General features: G+C 60.3%; 2 protein-coding genes across 2 annotated transcripts in view; one reads left to right on the top strand and one right to left on the bottom strand.

The window, feature by feature from the left end:
- The window catches only part of b4galt1l (DP-Gal:betaGlcNAc beta 1,4- galactosyltransferase, polypeptide 1, like), a 10,141-nt gene extending 5,220 nt beyond the window's left edge, over positions 1 to 4,921 (top strand). The window contains exons 3-6 of the mRNA XM_019858239.1: positions 763 to 950; positions 1,205 to 1,327; positions 2,632 to 2,736; positions 3,831 to 4,921. Of these exons, the coding sequence (XP_019713798.1) occupies positions 763 to 950; positions 1,205 to 1,327; positions 2,632 to 2,736; positions 3,831 to 3,960 (546 nt within the window). The 3' untranslated portion in view covers positions 3,961 to 4,921. The remainder of the gene's footprint in view (positions 1 to 762; positions 951 to 1,204; positions 1,328 to 2,631; positions 2,737 to 3,830) is intronic.
- Positions 4,922 to 5,385: 464 nt separating this feature from the next.
- Positions 5,386 to 12,098, bottom strand: tgfbi (transforming growth factor, beta-induced). Its single transcript, XM_019858226.1, has 17 exons — positions 11,862 to 12,098; positions 11,410 to 11,508; positions 9,122 to 9,186; positions 8,738 to 8,895; positions 8,459 to 8,623; positions 8,247 to 8,393; positions 8,026 to 8,167; positions 7,741 to 7,953; positions 7,518 to 7,655; positions 7,320 to 7,459; positions 7,119 to 7,255; positions 6,917 to 7,047; positions 6,592 to 6,716; positions 6,414 to 6,516; positions 6,265 to 6,344; positions 5,580 to 5,607; positions 5,386 to 5,492 (listed from the first exon to the last, which is right to left on the bottom strand). Exons 1-17 carry the CDS (start codon positions 11,981 to 11,983, stop codon positions 5,431 to 5,433), a joined length of 2,055 nt encoding a protein of 684 aa, XP_019713785.1. The 5' UTR covers positions 11,984 to 12,098; the 3' UTR covers positions 5,386 to 5,430.
- Positions 12,099 to 17,252: the final 5,154 nt, after the last annotated feature.

The raw sequence follows: 17,252 nt of genomic DNA, 5'->3' as shown, positions 1-17,252 counted from the left end.
ATGTGGGGAAAAAAAAAAACGCGCTCGCGGCTTTCGGCGCACTTTTGAGCGTGCCAAATGCCGCGCGATGATCGCGCGCCGCCGCTTTGCGAGCGCCGTCGGGGCGCCTCCTCGCTCGCATGTGTGCTTTTGAAATGGCTTGTAAAGCTCTTCCTTGTGGTCTTGTTCCTCGCTCTTCTCTCTTTGAACCCTCACCCGCCCGCCCGGCACGACAGGCTCATCGCCCCGGAGCTGCTCCGACGCGCCCCCCGGGCCGCGCGTCGGCCAATAGCGGCTCATCTCGGCTGACGGATGACAAAGGGGGGGGCGCCGCCTTCTCGCTCTTCCGCTTCTCTTTCTCGCTCTTCCTGTAAGTCGCGGCGCGCTTTCGTGCGGCCGGCGCGTCGGCAGGTGAGCTCGCTTTGCTCTCTTTGCAAAATCACCCTTCGCGTCCGGCGCGGCGCCTCGGGGGATTCCGAGTTTGCTCCGGCGGGCGTTTGCCGCCCTCGCCCTCCAGCGGCCGGGCCGAAACGGGCCAGTCGCCGAACTTTGGCGCCGGCGCGCTCCAAATTGTTCCCTCGGAGCCCAGACGGCACCGGGCCGAACCGAAGCCGCAGCCACCGGCGTTGTTTTTGGCACCGTCCGGTGACATTTTGGAGCCGAGGACCAAAGCACACTGGGGGGGTCGGGGGGGAATCATTGGTGCCCCATATCTGGCTTGAAGCGCGCGCACGCGGCAGCCACGTGGCCGTCTGAGCGTCTTTGTCGATGCGCGCGCGTCAGGACGGCGAGGAGATCTTCAACCGAGCCAAACTGCTGAACGTGGGTTACGCGGAGGCCATGAAGGAGTACGACTACGACTGCTTCGTCTTCAGCGACGTGGACTTGATCCCCATGGACGACCGCAACATCTACAAGTGCTTCAGCCAGCCCCGCCACTTGTCCGTCTCCATGGACAAGTTTGGATTCAGGTCAGACGAGCCGCCGTCGCCTTTTCCGTTCGCTATCAAATGGAAGGAATAGGTTGACCCGCTGGAGGATCCGGAAATGCATCAACGCTCGCCCCTCCTCCTCCCGCAAACCACTTAGCGTGAGCTCACAACGGTTGCGAGCGAAGGCATTTCAACATTTTTTCTTGTCGGCATGCCGTCGCACGCCCCCGATGGCTTTGGCGCGCTCTTTCCCTCTCTCCCGGCCGCCCTGACGCGCGACCGCTTGCGCGCAGGTTGCCGTACAAGCAGTACTTTGGCGGCGTGTCGTCCATGATGAAGGAGCAGTACCTGAGGATCAACGGCTTCCCCAACAACTACTGGGGCTGGGGGGGCGAGGACGACGACATCTACAACAGGTGAGCGCGCCGGCCCCTCGCTCGCCGCGCTTCACCGACTTGCGACCCCCCCGCACGGGCGCACTCTGCCGAGGTTTGAAATCTCAATTGTCTCGAAAATGGTTGAGAGCACGCCGCCGCTTATGAACGTGAAAGAAATCTCGTTCGACTCGGAGCAGAGAAGAACTCGGCGTCTGAACTTGTTTTTAGTCGGTAAAGTTTGCCTGAAAACAAAATGCTTGTTGCAACTCAGCTCGTTGCACCGTTTCATTCTGACAACGAACATCAAATCAAGAAATCACAAATTCAAATTGAGTTGGCGAGCACAACGCATAAAAGGCTTGCTTTAGTTTTTGGAATCTCCAAACGTGGAAGTCGGCGTCGATGGCGACGGTGAGCACGTTTGGCCGCGCGCAACTTTTCCGGCGGCTACTCGGCGCGATGGAGGCGTCGCGTCTTGAAGCGGCGCCTCGATTTATTCGGCTTCGTGCTTTGTTTTCGCCAGTCGACGCGGCGCGTCCGTCTCCCGCCGTCAAGACGAACGCGACGTCCGCTTGCGCGTTTCCTTGACTTTCCTTTCGGGTCACTTTTGTCTCCGTTATTTCCTTCTCTGCCCGCCTTTCTTTTCATCCCTGTTAAAAAAAAATATCATCATCGTCATCTATAAAAAAAAAAAAAAAAAAAAGAAGCCCTACACCAGCGAGCTGTTACTCCCCTCGCGCTCTCTGGCAATGAGGGCGCCACTGCCAGCTGCCGTCGCGGATGTGCAATTACACTTTATTTTCTTTTCTTCGGCAAAAAACCAAAAAACCAGAAGCAAGGCTTGTTCCGGAGTCACAGGGCCCCGCCCACTCCACCATTTGCAAAGGCCGCGTCGCTTCCTCCTTTATCGGGTGCACCGGCGCTCTCTAGTGGAGGAAAAGCGACGCGATTTCATCAAGGAATCGAACAATCAAACGTTGAAAACGAAGCCGGTTCTCTTCTCAAGCCGCTGCGAAAGAATCCTTTGCTGTTTTATGCCGTCGGACTTGTCACCGTCAGTCAAGTCTGGTTTTTTTAATTTCCCTCCCCGTCGAGCGCGTCTCTTCTCGGCACATCGGAGTCGGCGCTTGTTTGGAGAGCGCGACGGCTCCCGACGGCCACGGTGAACCACGTCGGCCACTTTTCTTCCCTCCGCCCTTCCGGATCCAAGCGTCGGAGCCGGGTGCCGCCGGCTCCGGCTCCGGCACGCCCGCTTTTCTCCCCCCCGATCTCGCCGCGTTGACACGTGCGCTTTGCTTGCCGCGGATGTGGCCAGTTTGTAGCGTGCGATCTTGTTTTGGCAGGCTGGCGTCCAAGGGCATGACCATCTCCAGGCCCAGCGGCGAGGTGGGCAGGTGCCGCATGATACGCCACGAGAGAGACAAACAGAACGAACCCAACCCTCAGCGGTACGGCGAGACGCTCGCTCCTCCTCTTTGGCCTTTGGCTCTGCTCCGTCTCCCTCCGTGCCCAAAAAAACCAAAAAAAAAACCAATCGTCCGGGGTCGAAACTCGGGCTTCGCCCCTCCGTCTCGGGAAAGAGGCGTCGGTGGCGCGCGTCGCCGGAGCGCTCGATCCGAGGGGCTCGAGGGGCATCGGAGCGCGAGGGAACGGCCTTGCGCGACGGCGGGCCCGCTTGGCGAGACCCGAGCCCCCGCAAGACGTCGGAAGTGAAGATCCTCACTCCGGCTAGGTTTCGCGCTGCGCCGCGTGTTCCTCACGGACGCGCGCGCCGTTGCGCCGTTGCGCGGCTCGTCTCCCTTCCGGGGAGGTGAGCGGAGGAAGGAGCCCCGAAACATTGGGCATATTGGAGGACGTTCCCCCCAAAACAAAGCATTCCTACACGGGGTCTTAAGAACCTCCAAGCCATCAACGCCGGAGATGCGAAGGCGGAAGCGGTCCATGTCGGCCGCGTCGCGCAAGTGCTCTGAGCGCGACGTCGATGGTTGAACGCAAGCCTGGCGAGCGGCGCTCGGGGGCGCCGGGAGCTTTGGCCGGGATCCTCCATCCGCACGTTCGCAAAGATCCGCTCGCCGCTCATCTCCGAGAAGGCCCCGCCGAGTTTCCTCGTGCGCCTGTGTTGAAAATAATTCACGGTGCGATGATCTGGCCCGAGTCTTCCTGAAACGTCGTCTTGTCCCGCAATCCACCGGACGAATTGCCGCCGTTCGTCGGCAGAAAGCTCCTCCTCCTTCCCCGTTTACGCGCCGAGACTCGGACCCGCTTCCTCATCTGCGACGACAAAGCGCGTCCTCCGGGAAAGTCCCGGCGAGCCGGGGTCGACGACGGCCGACGCGGCCGGGGCTCGGTGGCGGCGCGACGGCGCGCTCGGACGAGTGTCGCGGGTGCCGTTGCCGCGCCGCCGCCCGTCCCGCTCACGCTGCGTCTTTCTGCTTTGTTCTCCCTCGCTCGCTTCTTGCGCTTTCTATCTCACTCTCCCCTCCCTTGCGTCTCGGAAACGCTGACTGACCTTTTGTGTTGTTGTTTGTTGGCGCGGCGTCAGGTTCGACCGCATCGCTCACACCAGGGAGACGATGAACAAGGACGGCATCAAGTCGCTCTCCTACAAGCTGGTCTCCAAGGAGGCGCTGGCGCTTTACACCAAGATCACGGTCGACATCGGAAAGCCGTGAGGAGCGGCGACCCCGTGCCGGACTTTGCTTCGGCTGCGTACGAGTCGCCTTTGCTCAGTTACCGGTCCCCCTCCATCGATCCAACCCAATCAATCAGTCCATCGGCCGTCTTTTTCCTCGTTTTGAGATTTTGCTTGTGTGGCAGGCCTTTTTGATTGCTTCGGCGCGTCTCGTTTTCATTGGCAACGGCTCGTGGGTCATGAAGGAAAACCTGGTTGGATTGATCAGCTTTAAGTGCTTTAAGTGTGTGTGTGTGTGTGTGTGATGACTTGCGCTTGTCATATTGGCTCCGTTCACGCCGCTTGGCGTGATACCCACGTCAGATTTCTTTTGTTTTTGTTGTTGTTGAATCCTCATTTTTTTCTCATGTGGTGGTTCACGCCGCACAAAGCGACTTGGAATGTGAACGCCCACGATGTGGCCCCCCCGCGCGCAACGCGCAATTGGCTTTCGATGACGTGCGGGCCAGATGAGCGTCGCGTCCATTTCGGGCGGCGCGTGAAAGAGGCCCGGGTCGCGTTTGAATACGTCACACTGGCGTCCGATTGTCGGCGCGGTGCGAACGGTCCGGGTCGCGCCCGGGACCAAAAAAACCAACGCGGGACCTGAGCCGCGGTGTGAACGGAGCCGACGACGAGCGTCGTTTATTCCGAAGCTTTAATCATCTCGACGCGCGCGTTAGCCCGATGGCGACGAGCCGCATCGGTGACGATCGATCACCTCGAATGTCTTCGATGGCTTCCAAGTGTCCTTCCGCCCAGCGGCGCGACTGATTGTCGATCAGCTTTAATTAATCGTGTGTCTGCGTTTACTTGAACCTCTGCGCGTCGCCGGCCCCGCTTTCTCGACTTGAACGGAGGAGCCGAGCGACGCCGTTCGTTGTCACAATCATTGCACTTTTGTCACCGTTTTGAAGTGAAATCCTGTTTTCTTCCAAAATAAAAGCATGGGATCAACGTGACACATTTGACAAAACGAAAGCCGACTTCTTCACGCCGGAGCGTGCGGCCGGCCGACTTGCTGAGCGCATTTGTAGAAAAAACATCAACGTCGTGATCGACGGCGTCTTGACGTGCCCGAAAAAGCGGCGCGGCTCCAAAGCGCATTGCGCGCGGTTCCTTTTGGCAACGTTTGCGCGGCCGACGTCCAAAAGAAGAGCGCGTTTGATTTGGTTCCGGTGATGAATCGCATTTGTTAGTGCGCGAGCTAGCAAAGCGCAAGCGTTAGCTAGTGACAATGCTAAAAAGCAGGCAAAGCTTCCTTCGGTTTGGAGCGCTTGCTCATTTTGGCTCCAAGTCAACTTGAGTTGCCGAGGTTTAAAAGCGCAAGACTGGACTTGGATTGTTTTCAGGCCTTGCATCAAGGCGGTGGCTCGACTCGACTGCAAGTGAGCGTATGAGGCACTGATGGGGGGGTGGGGGGACATGAAGTACCCTAACCCAGCAAATGTTTCACGAGAAAATGGTGACATCACTGTGCGGTGTTCATCGTCCTGCTGGAGCGACTTTGGATGACCTTCTGGAAAAGGTCGTCTGCAAAGAGGAGAGAAGAAAAGTCAGGACCGCCAGATGATTCTTTTCTAGATTTCTTTTTTTTTTTTTTCTTCTTGAGCAACTCACCGTTCCTGAAGCTCCCGGACTCTGAGCGCTGGACAAAAGACAAAAACAATAGACGGCGTCATCCACCGAGTTCCCGGGCATGGTCGGCCTCAACAAACCGAGCCGACAGCGGACCGTACGCGTCGGGCCTGCAAAATGACGGCGGCGACTCGACGCCCGCGCCTATGCGCCGACGTAGGCGTGCGAGGTAAGTCGGAGGCCTCGGTCCCATCGGCGGCTGAAAAGGGAAGCGGAGCTTGCGGGTGGGCGGGCGAGGAGCTCTCCGACTTGCGTGCCCCCGGGCGGGCGTGCGGCCGATATGCCGACCGCTCAGATGGATGTTTGTTTCCGACGGGCACTCGCGTTTCTTTTCTCCGCGAGGTCAAAATGCTTGCCTCGGTTTGGCTCTGGCCACGCGCTTGAGGAGGAGGGCGAGCTCTTGCCGCGTGGCTGTGGCTCCGGAGTTTTGGCTACCTGCCGGTCTGTCTTCGAGGGACACCAGCGCAAAAACGCAACAAAAGCATGCTGGCCTTTGCTGGGGGTTTTATTTTGAAGCAGGGCAACCAGAGCGATCACTTTTCACAGATGGCCGATGCGACGCGGCGGCCCAGCGGCGGCTCAATCGCGCTCACCGACGGCCCGCTGTCGCTTTGGTATGTTGAGACTCCCGAGTCGCGCGACTCGAGGCGTCGCCGCCGATTCTCACCAGAGAAGAGGTAGAAGAAGAGGAAGAAGGCCCGAGGGCGCCCGGCGGGCCGTCCGCTTGCTCCGGGTCCGCCTTGGGAGCTGCGGGCAAACGGGACGGCGTCTTTAGCGGCCGCTCCGAGCGAGCGTCCGGGATCGCGAGGGACTCACGCAGCGGTTTGACGATGCGGTCGACGCCGTGCACGACGCCGTTGGTGGCCATCAGGTCGGCGTGGGCCACCGGCACCCGGTTGACGAAGACCGTGGAGTTCCTCTGCGGGGCGACGGGAGGCGTTAACGGCGAGCCGAGGCGCAAAGCGCGCTTTGCGCGGGAGGCGCCGGCACCCACCGCGGCCAGCTCCAGCTTGTCGCCCAGCAGGGGCTGGATCCTGGTGTGAGAGCCCACGCCGCCGCTGACCACCAGCCCCTCCCCCAGGTGGTATTTCAGCAAGGCCGACAGCTGCCGCCCGTTTCCTGGAGAAAGAAAAGCGGCCGTCGACACTTCTTTCCGCCCTCTCGTAAATATTTCTCCCGTTGGAAGTGGCCGAGCGCAAATGTTTGCCGTTTGGCTCGTCCCGGAATGTCGACGCGTGGGCCCGAACGCACAGCGAAGGCCCCCGGATGCCGAAAAGGCTCTCGGCCCGCCCGCGCACGCGCGCAAAAGCGCCACTCACGCATCAGCTCGTCCACTTCGGCCTGCGGCATGGCGTCGAAGGCGGCGTCGGTGGGCGCGAAGAAGGTCAGCGCGCCCGGCCGGTTGAGCAGCTCCGTCATCCCGGCCCGTTGGATGGCGCCGACCAGAACGCTGCCAAAGGAAAAGGCCGTCAGGGTCCGGCCCCGGGGCGCGGCGGCGGAGGCGGCGACGCCGCCACTCACCCGAAGCGCTCGTCCGCCTTCAACACGTCCATGAGCGTTCCCGCGGGCGGCGTCAGCACCTTGTCCACCGTCAACAGGGTTCCGTAGCGTCCCGTCTTATCGTGGGCGGCCAGGCAGGTGTTCTCGATGCACAGGTTCTGCGCGAGAGTCCGTTGAGGCGCGCCGAGGAGCCGCCGGCGGCCGAGCGCGACGACGCCTTACGTTTCGGTAGACCAGGACTCGGAGCTTGACGCCCGACAGCGTCTCCAGCTCCTGATTGTGATACAGCGACTGCGACGACAGCCGCTCCTTGACGATGTGGTCGCTCATCACCTTGCGCGCGTCGCCGCTCAGCCGGCCTCCTGTCAAGGGCACGCGTCAAGGGGGCCGCGGGCGGGGCCCCCGACGCTCGACGCTCACCTCCGAAGGCCTCGTCCAGGGGCGCCAACGCCGTCAGGGGTTCGGAGCCCTTCAGGCGCGGGCTCAGACCGGCCTCCGCAAACATTCTGGTCGCCGTGGCCACGTTGGAGCTCTCGGCCAGCTCCAGCAGAGTTTTGGCTGCGCCGCACATGGTTCGGGTTTCGCTCAATCGCCGCCTTTGACCCCTCGCTCGCCGCTTTCACTCGTCGGCGGGTCGCCCTACCCGAGTCCGGGATGAGCAGTTCGTCGACGTAGTGGACGACGCCGTTGGTGCCCAGCTGGTCCTTCTTCACCACCGCGGCCTTCCCGTTGACGGTCAGCCGGTCTCCGTCGCATCCCACCTCCAGAACCGCGCCCTGCAGCGTCTCCATCGGCGCGCCCGACACGATGGACTCGGCGCAGCGCAAGTTCTTCAGGATGTGGTAGTTGAGCAGGTCTGAAAGGAACGGCGTCAGCGAGCGAAACGGGCGCGGCGACGCCGACGCCCTCGCGCGCGGCTCCCCTTCACCTCGAAGAGACGCGGGGTCTCCCAGAATCCTGCTCAGGGTCTCTCGCGGGATCTTCCGGAAGGCCTCGTCGGTCGGAGCGAAGACGGTGTACTGGCCCTCGCCCTCCAAAACGCCGCTCAGGCCGGCGGCGGCGATCGCCGTCTGTAAGGCGGCGCGGGCGGCGGCCCGCTCTCGTCAGCGCCCCGAGCGATCGCGTCGTCCCGCGGGAGCCGGCACTCACGCGCAGCGTCTCCAGCTCGTCGTCCGCGTCGATGAGCGCTTGCACGTTGTTGGAAACGGCCGTGATGACGCGGTCCACCACGTGCACGATGCCGTTGGTGGCGTGCTGGTCCGGTTTGATCAGACGCGCGCAGTTCACCGTCACGATCTGAACACACGAGCGTTTTCGTCTCCGCGAGCTCGCGCGCGCGCGCGCGGCCGCGTTGGCGTTACCCCGTTGGAGTAGTGGTGCACGTGCACGGGGAAGTCCTGGTACATGGACGGGAAGGAGGAGCCGTGCCGGAGCTCTTCCGACGTCAGGCGGCGGTCGATCATGTGATAATGGAGGGCGTTGAGCAGCTCGATGTTCACGTTGCTCACCAGCGCGTCCAAGATCTCCTGCGTGCACACCCGTCCCCCCCCCCGTCCCGGTTAGTCGGGACGGAACTGCCCGGGCTCGGCGCCTACGCGCACTTCCGAAGGGAAAGCGGTTTCCCCGCGGCGGGCACTGACGGTGGGCAGCGCGGCCCAGGCCCGGTTGCTGGGAGCGAAGAAGGTGAAGCTTCCGGGGCCTTCGATCTCCTCCCTCAGTTGGGCTCGGTCGGCGTACATCTTGGTGGTGGACGCCCCCACCGCCCCCACCGTGTTGTAAATGTTGACCAGGGGCAGCGCTGCGGACACAACGCGACAACCCCTCCGTCAACGGGCGGCCGGCCGGGCTCGCGCGGGCCACAAAAAACGGGGCAAAGTCGCTTTTGACGGCGACGCGCGCGCGCGCGCACGACTCGGGCTCAGATGTTTGCGAGGAGGCTGAAGGGGCGGGTCAGAAACCGGGTCCGAGGGTCGGGGGGGTTAGGTGCGCCAGACTGCTTTTGTCTCGGAGGTCAAAGGTCATACCTGCGGGACAGCCTCTCTCCCCGGGAATCTTCTCGTAACCCGGACAGCACTCGTAAGTCACCACCCTGCGCCGGGCACACATCAACGACAGGCATCGCGTCAGTGATGTCGCATCGACATCCGCTCAGTGACGTGGCGGCGGCGGCGTTCTCGCCGTCAGAACAAACCCCCCCGTTCAAACTGGACCGTTGAGTTGGGGACGCCCCCCCCACCCCCCCTATCAAAGCAAACATTTTTTTCCACAAGACCACCGCATCGAACTCGGCAGACACGGAAATTCTTGCCTGCTCGTAAAAGTCGTTAATGAATGTTTTTTTTTATCCCCTCCGTGCTGTTAGAAAAGGCGACGCGGGCTTTTGTGCATTGTCACGGTGTCACGGGGTGTGTGTGTGTGTGTGTGTGTGTGTGTGTGTGTGTGTGTGTGTGTGTGTGTGTGTGTGTGTGTGTGTGTGTGCGCGCGCGCTTGTCTGTCATAAGAAGACAAACACAAGCGCCTCGCAGAGGAAGCGGATCAGCGCAAAGATCCGATCCAGCTGCCGGGGGAGAACGCTTGGCCCCAAAGTTTGGCTCTTGACTTCCTCCCTTCCTTCCTGTCGAGATTTCCATCATAAACGCCCTCGTAAAGAGACTGAGAATCTGGAGGCAAACGCCCGCCCGCCTGCGGCACAAAACATTTCAAAAGAACAACAACAAACAAAAAAATAACAAGCCTTCCTGTCCGGGCAGGCCAAGAAAAGCGAGGAAAGGACAAGCTTCAGGAAGTGACGACAATCTCAAGCACGCCACTGAGCGTGCCGCGGGTCTTCGCTTCAGCTCGAGCAAGCGACGCCCTCCCGCAATCTTTTCCGACGCCACGCGGAAGGCGCTCGTCCGTTGGACTTTTCCTCGCGGAACGTTCGAGCGCTTCCGCGCTCGACCCGCAAAACCGGACGGCCGCAAATGAAAACGTCGACGCGTGAAAACAAAGCCCCCGCGCCAACTTCGACGAAGCGACTTCCTCTTCGACGCTGGCCAAAAACAGCGCGCGCGCGCGCGACGACGGGCCAGCTTTGCACGCTAGCAAAGACGAGAGCGAGCGGGAGAGGGACGGAGGCCGCCCTTGGCTCGCTGCTTGCTTGACCTCATCGAAAAAACACTCAGCCGCCCAAACGACTTTCCCAAAGTAGCCGCTCGGAGAAAGGAAAAAAAAACCAAGAACGAAGACGCCGGAAGTGCCCGCCGGGGCGGCTTCATCGGCGGAAGGAGAGAAAGCAGCGCCGCTTTTGTTTCTCCTTTTGCTTTGCGCCGTGTCGCCAGACGTCGACACGTCTCCGCGCGGGCGTACGGGAGGACCGCGCCTCGTCGGCCGGCTCGGCCCGATGCCTCCGCTGGCGCGGGGGGGGGGCACTGCACACTTGGCCCGTCTGCCTCGCTGTCTGTTCAGGATTTGTTTTCTCTCCCGGTGCGAAGGGCCACAATAGAATCCTCAATTTTCAGGGCTCGGGTCACCTGGCGACGACGTCCCCCCGCCCATCAAAAGCAACACAAGAACTTTTGATGTAAAAGTACTTCGAAGTGAGTTTGGTCAAAGAATATTGGACAGCGGCGCTCCGAGTAAGCACACGGCGACCGCCGCCGTAGCCGTCAACCTTTCCGCGCGCAGGCCGGACGTGCGAGATGCACGAAAACGAACCGCCGCGCATTTCGGGTCGCAAGGCGCCAAGCCGAGCGGCGACCGCCGGCGACGGCCGGGATGGGCCCCGGCGCGCCCGCGACCCTCCTGAGGAGAACGGCTTGGGGAGGCGGACGCACGCGCCGGTCAGAGCGCGCCGCTGGCGGGCAAGGAGCCTCGTTTGGGCGACACAAACGATGGGCTTCGAAAGACGTTTGGGGTCCGAGACTTTGCTCGTCGCGCCCCACCATCGGCCCTCGGCAGGGCGAGAAGAGCGCCGCGGGCCGCTGACGAGTCGGCTCCCCGACCGCTCCCAACGTTTCCTTCGGTCGGAAGCCGTTGGCGCTCGAGTCCATTCGCGACAGCGCGGCAATTCCGCCGCCTCGGCGCTTCTCGGCACCGCGCGTATGGAAGCCGCTGACGACGACGTTGACAACGACGAGGATCGTGATTCGGTACAGTCGGTGGGCACGCTCCGCGGGGGCTCGCGGGGCTTCTTTCTTCACGTCCGTTTCTTTGGGAATAAAGGCTCCGCTTGGGTTGTTTTGTTTTTTTTTTTTTCCCGAGCCCTCGCGGCGGTTGCGCTCCAGCCTTCAAGCGGCGGCGCTCGGCAGCGGCGTTCGGGAGGCTGACTTACGTGGGCCGGTTGCAGATCTTGCGATGATACCACTGCTTGCAGTTGGCGAAGTACTTCTTGTCGCCGCCTCGCAGCTGCTGCATGGCGCACACGTTGGGCCTGCAGGGGGCGACACACAAAAGCGCCGTTTCACGTCCTTTGCCGAGCGCTCTCGGAAAAGCCACTCGCGCTTTGCGGACGGCGCGCTCAAGTCGGCGCCGCGGCCGGCCGGCCACGATTTGGGCCGGCCTCGCCCTCGCGTCCGCTTTGGCCTGGCCGACTAACTTGCGGAAAGTTTGGCTTTCCCGGCCAGCGCGTTCGCTTGGGCTTCGAGACTTTGCCGAGGCCCGTCGCCCGCCCTCGTACGAGCGCCGAATTGATGGTGACGTCGAGCGAAGCGCGCGCGCTTAGTTTCCGAAACGGGAGCCGAGGCGAGGCGCGTCGAGCGTTCGTTCGTTCGTTCGTTCGTTCACCCTTGCTGGCGTCCCCGGACGCGGCTGTGCTGCAGGACGGCCTGGTACGGCGAGCGCGCGACGCTCGAGCTCCACGAGACCAAAAACCACAAGGCGAGCGCCCAACGCGACTTCATCTTCATGCTCGCTCGACTTCTTCTCTTCCCTTCTCACGCTTTCTTGGCTCGCTTCTCTCCTACTCGCTCTCGCGGGGCCGCTTCTGCTCGCTCACTTTTATGCGCGGGGAGTTTGGGGGCGGGGGCTTCGGGGGTCCGCGGCTCGCTGGGCGGAGACTCGCGCTCGCGCGGCGGCCTTTGTGCGTTTCACTCGTCGTCCTCCGCGTCTTTGCTTGTCACACAACTCATCCGCGCGGGCGCGCGTGCGATCTGCCACGCGAATCGTCCCCAGTGAACGACGCGTCGGTGACGTCACGTCACAAAGAACGTGTGGAGAAATGATGGAGGAGCACGAAAAAAAAAAAAGAAAGAAATGATGGACGAGCTTCCAGGAGTTTCCTGGCACGAGCCGAGCTCGCCCCGGGCTTGAGCTCGCTTGTGCTTTTCCAGCACAAGCGGATGGACGCGTGCTTGAAGGCCACAAGGCGTCGAGTCGTCGGTGCGTCCCCCTCCCGCCGACTTCGTCCGTCTTCAGCCTCTCCGCGCGCCTCCCGCGTCCGGGCTCAAAGCGGATCTGAAGCCAAGCCAAAATCCGGGACGGAAAAAAGCTTCACCTGCTCCGAATCGTCACCCCAAACAAAGGCCACTTCAACCTTTGAAAGTCTCAAAGCAATCTGTCGCGTTGCGAGGTGGTGGTGGTGGGCCCCCAAAAGCAGGCAAGAGGGAGGAGCAGGGTGCACTTGACAAATTGGATTGCGACACAGAGAACACGAAATCCCAAACGAAACAAAAAGAATCCAAAGTAGCAAACCAAAACCACGACTGAAGCAAAAACCATCGCGAACCCAAACACGACAGCGGCAAACAAACGATGAGCCGACCCCGAGCGCTCCTTTGAAATGACCTAACGAGCAACAGGCGCGCGGCCGCAGGCGGAGCCCAACAGTGCCACCTGGTGGTCACAAACCCGACGTTCGCGATGGAGAAAAAAAGCCCAACGGAGGGAAACTCCGACCAACTGTCGCTCAAATTGTCATAGCGGGCCCACCTCAATGTGTGAAAATCCCGACGCGGTCACCTCCGTATCACGAGGCGACGTCCGGCGACAGGAAGATGCTCGCGTCCATCCGATCCAAAATACGGCGGCCATCGTTGGGAGCTTTCCACATGCCATGCGGCCGTGGCTCGGGATGCGGACGTGGCAATTTTGGTGACAAAGCTCCATCGCACTTTTCTGACATCAAGTGACGGATTTTGTTGTTTTTTTTTTTCCACGGACCGGAAAACGCTCCACGACGCCCATAAAATCCAAAATATTCGGGCGAGCGTTTTGCTCAAGAAGGTGTTGAGAAATGGTGGGGGAGCAGAAAAAAAAAAAAAGAAAGAAAGGATGGACGAGCTTCCAGGAGTTTCCTGGCACGAGCCGAGCTCGCCCCGGGCTTGAGCGCGCTTGTGCTTTTCCAGCACAAGCGGATGGACGCGTGCTTGAAGGCCACAAGGCGTCGAGTCGTCGGTGCGTCCCCCTCCCGCCGACTTCGTCCGTCTTCAGCCTCTCCGCGCGCCTCCCGCGTCCGGGCTCAAAGCGGATCTGAAGCCAAGCCAAAATCCGGGACGGAAAAAAGCTTCACCTGCTCCGAATCGTCACCCCAAACAAAGGCCACTTCAACCTTTGAAAGTCTCAAAGCAATCTGTCGCGTTGCGAGGTGGTGGTGGTGGGCCCCCAAAAGCAGGCAAGAGGGAGGAGCAGGGTGCACTTGACAAATTGGATTGCGACACAGAGAACACGAAATCCCAAACGAAACAAAAAGAATCCAAAGTAGCAAACCAAAACCACGACTGAAGCAAAAACCATCGCGAACCCAAACACGACAGCGGCAAACAAACGATGAGCCGACCCCGAGCGCTCCTTTGAAATGACCTAACGAGCAACAGGCGCGCGGCCGCAGGCGGAGCCCAACAGTGCCACCTGGTGGTCACAAACCCGACGTTCGCGATGGAGAAAAAAAGCCCAACGGAGGGAAACTCCGACCAACTGTCGCTCAAATTGTCATAGCGGGCCCACCTCAATGTGTGAAAATCCCGACGCGGTCACCTCCGTATCACGAGGCGACGTCCGGCGACAGGAAGATGCTCGCGTCCATCCGATCCAAAATACGGCGGCCATCGTTGGGAGCTTTCCACATGCCATGCGGCCGTGGCTCGGGATGCGGACGTGGCAATTTTGGTGACAAAGCTCCATCGCACTTTTCTGACATCAAGTGACGGATTTTGTTGTTTTTTTTTTTCCACGGACCGGAAAACGCTCCACGACGCCCATAAAATCCAAAATATTCGGGCGAGCGTTTTGCTCATTTCAGAGATCGATGCGGGTGGAAGTCGAGTTATGCACAGCGATTATCACTGCTGACATCTTTTTATTTTGAAACGATGGCACCAGAAGTTGTTTGCTTCAGAATCTCCAACTCTTAAGACGCACTTGCGGTCCGCTGCATTTGCCACGCCCTCGCTGACTTTCTCCTCGTGGTGTTGCCAAGGCCCAGTGAACATACAAAGTGAATTCGCATCAGTTTGTTCAAGCGTGCCATTTTTGACTTGGAGGATCATCTTTGGGGGCAGACCGTCGCCGGTTGAAAGCGGGCCAAAGCGGTCAGTCGGATTTTGTCTCATCTGCGGTCTCGAGCTTTGACGCGAAGCAAAGCCATCTTTGCCGTCAATGCGCTGCGTCGTATCACGTTGAATTTCGGAACTTTTCGTTCTGCGCCGTGTTTTTTATGCAACGAAACATCTGTAAAAGGAAGCGGCGCGTGACGTGTCGTGACAGAGCCTCTTCCTTCCGCGCTTTGGTTTTGGAGGGTCCGCTCCCGGGGTCCTCCCGTGTCTTTTTCCCTTTGGTGACCGGGCTGGGTTGCGCCGGGTGGCGCCGCCACGCCCGCAGCTGATCGGCACTCCCCTCCCGCGTGCCAGAGCCCCGCCGATGCGCAAGCGGAGCGGGTGCCGGATGATTCTGGCGTCATGAGCGGGAGCTCGGCCATCGCCAGTGCACACGTCGGCCATTTCTGTGCATCCTCAATCGTGTGCACGATGTCTCGTTCCGGCGGCCGCCGCCCTGCCCGGCCTGGCCGCGCATTTTTCCTCCCCGGGCCACTTGACCCCGCAGCCGTCCTTGCCCCACCTCCTTGGCTTTTGGCTCCTTTGCCCCCCCCGAACACGGAGTCTCGCATCCGATCGGTGGGCGGCGTACGGATGCTGCTGACCGTCGTTTGCGGTTTGCCAACACCAAGCGACGTGAAGCTTTTTTTCCAGAGCGAGCCAAATACGTTTGGCTGTTTTCAGAGGTGGAAGTGGGCACGGCCGTGTGAACGTCGATCACGCTCGCTCCTAGTTGTCTGACCTTCATCCAAGACAACGAAGGGAAACGACGATCGCGCCAATGAACAAAACGTTGTTTTCTTGCTCCTTTGACAAAAGTCGTCGTTGGCATGAACGCAACCGGCGGGAGATTCGGGATCCGGTTGCGACCTGCGAGCGCCAGGCAGGATACGCGGCAGGCGCGCCGGCCGCTCTTCTGCGCCCAGTCATTGCATGACAGTGCGGTGCGGTGCCCCTAGTGGCGGAAGTGGTTATCTCACCCATAGAGTCGGTGGGGTCGCCATTTTGATTCGTAAGAGTGAAACCGTGGAGAGGTGCGACCGCATCCGCTTCCATCCTGCTTCTTTTGCCACATTCAGGCACAATCTGGAAGTACATTTACACATTTGTATATAGCACTCTTTGCCGAGCAAGCGATTTATCGTCATATCGAAGAATTTCATCAATTAGTCTTTGGAGATATTTACCATAGATTTGTTGAATAAGTTCGACAATAGGGCTGTCACAAGAGTGTCGAACATCATCTCATATGTATAAGTGGACGTGATACAAACATTTGTATTGCGTTTCTATTTGTGTAGTTTTACAAGAAAGACTCCAAACGCTGGATTCTCATCTTGGTGTTTTGATTGGAGGATTGTTTCGCTCGCCGTCTCCGCCGTGCTCTCATCGCAAACGCACGGCTGGGGCGGAAGAGCCGCCGACGGAGGGATTTCTGACCTCCGTCTCCATTTCCGCGAGCGTGTCGAGCGCCGCCGTCACGAGCGGCCGGCCGGCCGGCATTTCGACGGTCGCCGCTCGGAAGCCGCTTGTCGAGAGGCAACAAGTTGATTTTTGCCAAAATCCTTCGCCTCCAGCGACACGTTGAACTCGTGAACATAGTTGCAGATTCTTGGCGTACAAGTTGCGACAAGTTTGAAGATTCACTTTGCGTTGGACCTCCCTCAAATGAGCAAATTCACGTCTTGTTTTGAAACCGTGGAGCACCTTTGGGACTTTCTGCAGGGCTCGTTCGGCATGGGAGACATTGACGCACATAAAAGCAAGGCGGCCGAAAAAAGAAGGCCAAACTAGCACAAAAAAAAACAAAAAACCCGCGCCCCAGAAGCGTCTTGATGAAAACGACGCATATTTTTGTGTGGAACAATTCTATGTGTTCCGGGTTACAACACGAACGACAACAATAATGATACGAGGAAGAATACAAACGAACTTGCGCCCACTGAGCGAGAAGACGAGCCGCCACAGCAACGCCGCGTTGATTTCAAGAAGACTTTCCCAGAATGAAAGTGAAGCTCCGAGGCGCAGCCGCTTCACGGCGTGCGCGTGTGGACTCTTCACACGGCCTCGTGAAACGGGCCGACGGGCAAGACGGGACCTCTTGCGCCACTTTCGACCCGGAAGAATGTGCGATCCGCCTGCCGGGCCGGAGCGAGCGCACGCAGACCGAGCGTCCCGCCGCAGCAGCTCGTCCGGTCCCGGACCAAAAGGAGCCCGGGGCGGCCCGAGGGGGACGGCGCGCACCTGAGCCGGCCGGGCCGCGCCCCCGCGTCGGGTCAGGGTTCAAATCTCGACCATCGCACCCTCTCTCGGTGCTCGTCAGGCTTTTCGACAGCTCGCGCTCAGGCGAGACGTCCACGATGGAGAAATTGTCCCCGGTGGCAATTCTTTGTCGATGCGCGCGCCGACAATGATCGCCGACCGGTCCGCCGCCGTCACGCGGCCAAGACGACGAGCGCGATGGAAAACCAGTTGGGGGTTCCTTTCCGGCGGACCTCCGTACCAAATGTACGAATGGGTGCGGACGTTTGCAACGAGTCGAGGGAAGCTCAAGATGCATCGACGACTCTGGCCGGCGGCTCATCTGAAGCGCAGGCGTCACCCGAGCAAACGCGGCGGCGCGAAGCCCCTTTCGGGCGTCGCCCGA

The sequence above is a fragment of the Hippocampus comes genome, unplaced genomic scaffold, assembly GCF_001891065.2.
Source record: "Hippocampus comes isolate QL1 unplaced genomic scaffold, H_comes_QL1_v1.1 scaffold48, whole genome shotgun sequence".
NCBI classification, from domain to species: Eukaryota; Metazoa; Chordata; class Actinopteri; order Syngnathiformes; family Syngnathidae; genus Hippocampus; species Hippocampus comes.
Note: the sequence above shows the minus strand (reverse complement) of the source record. Positions and strands in the feature narration are given on the sequence as shown.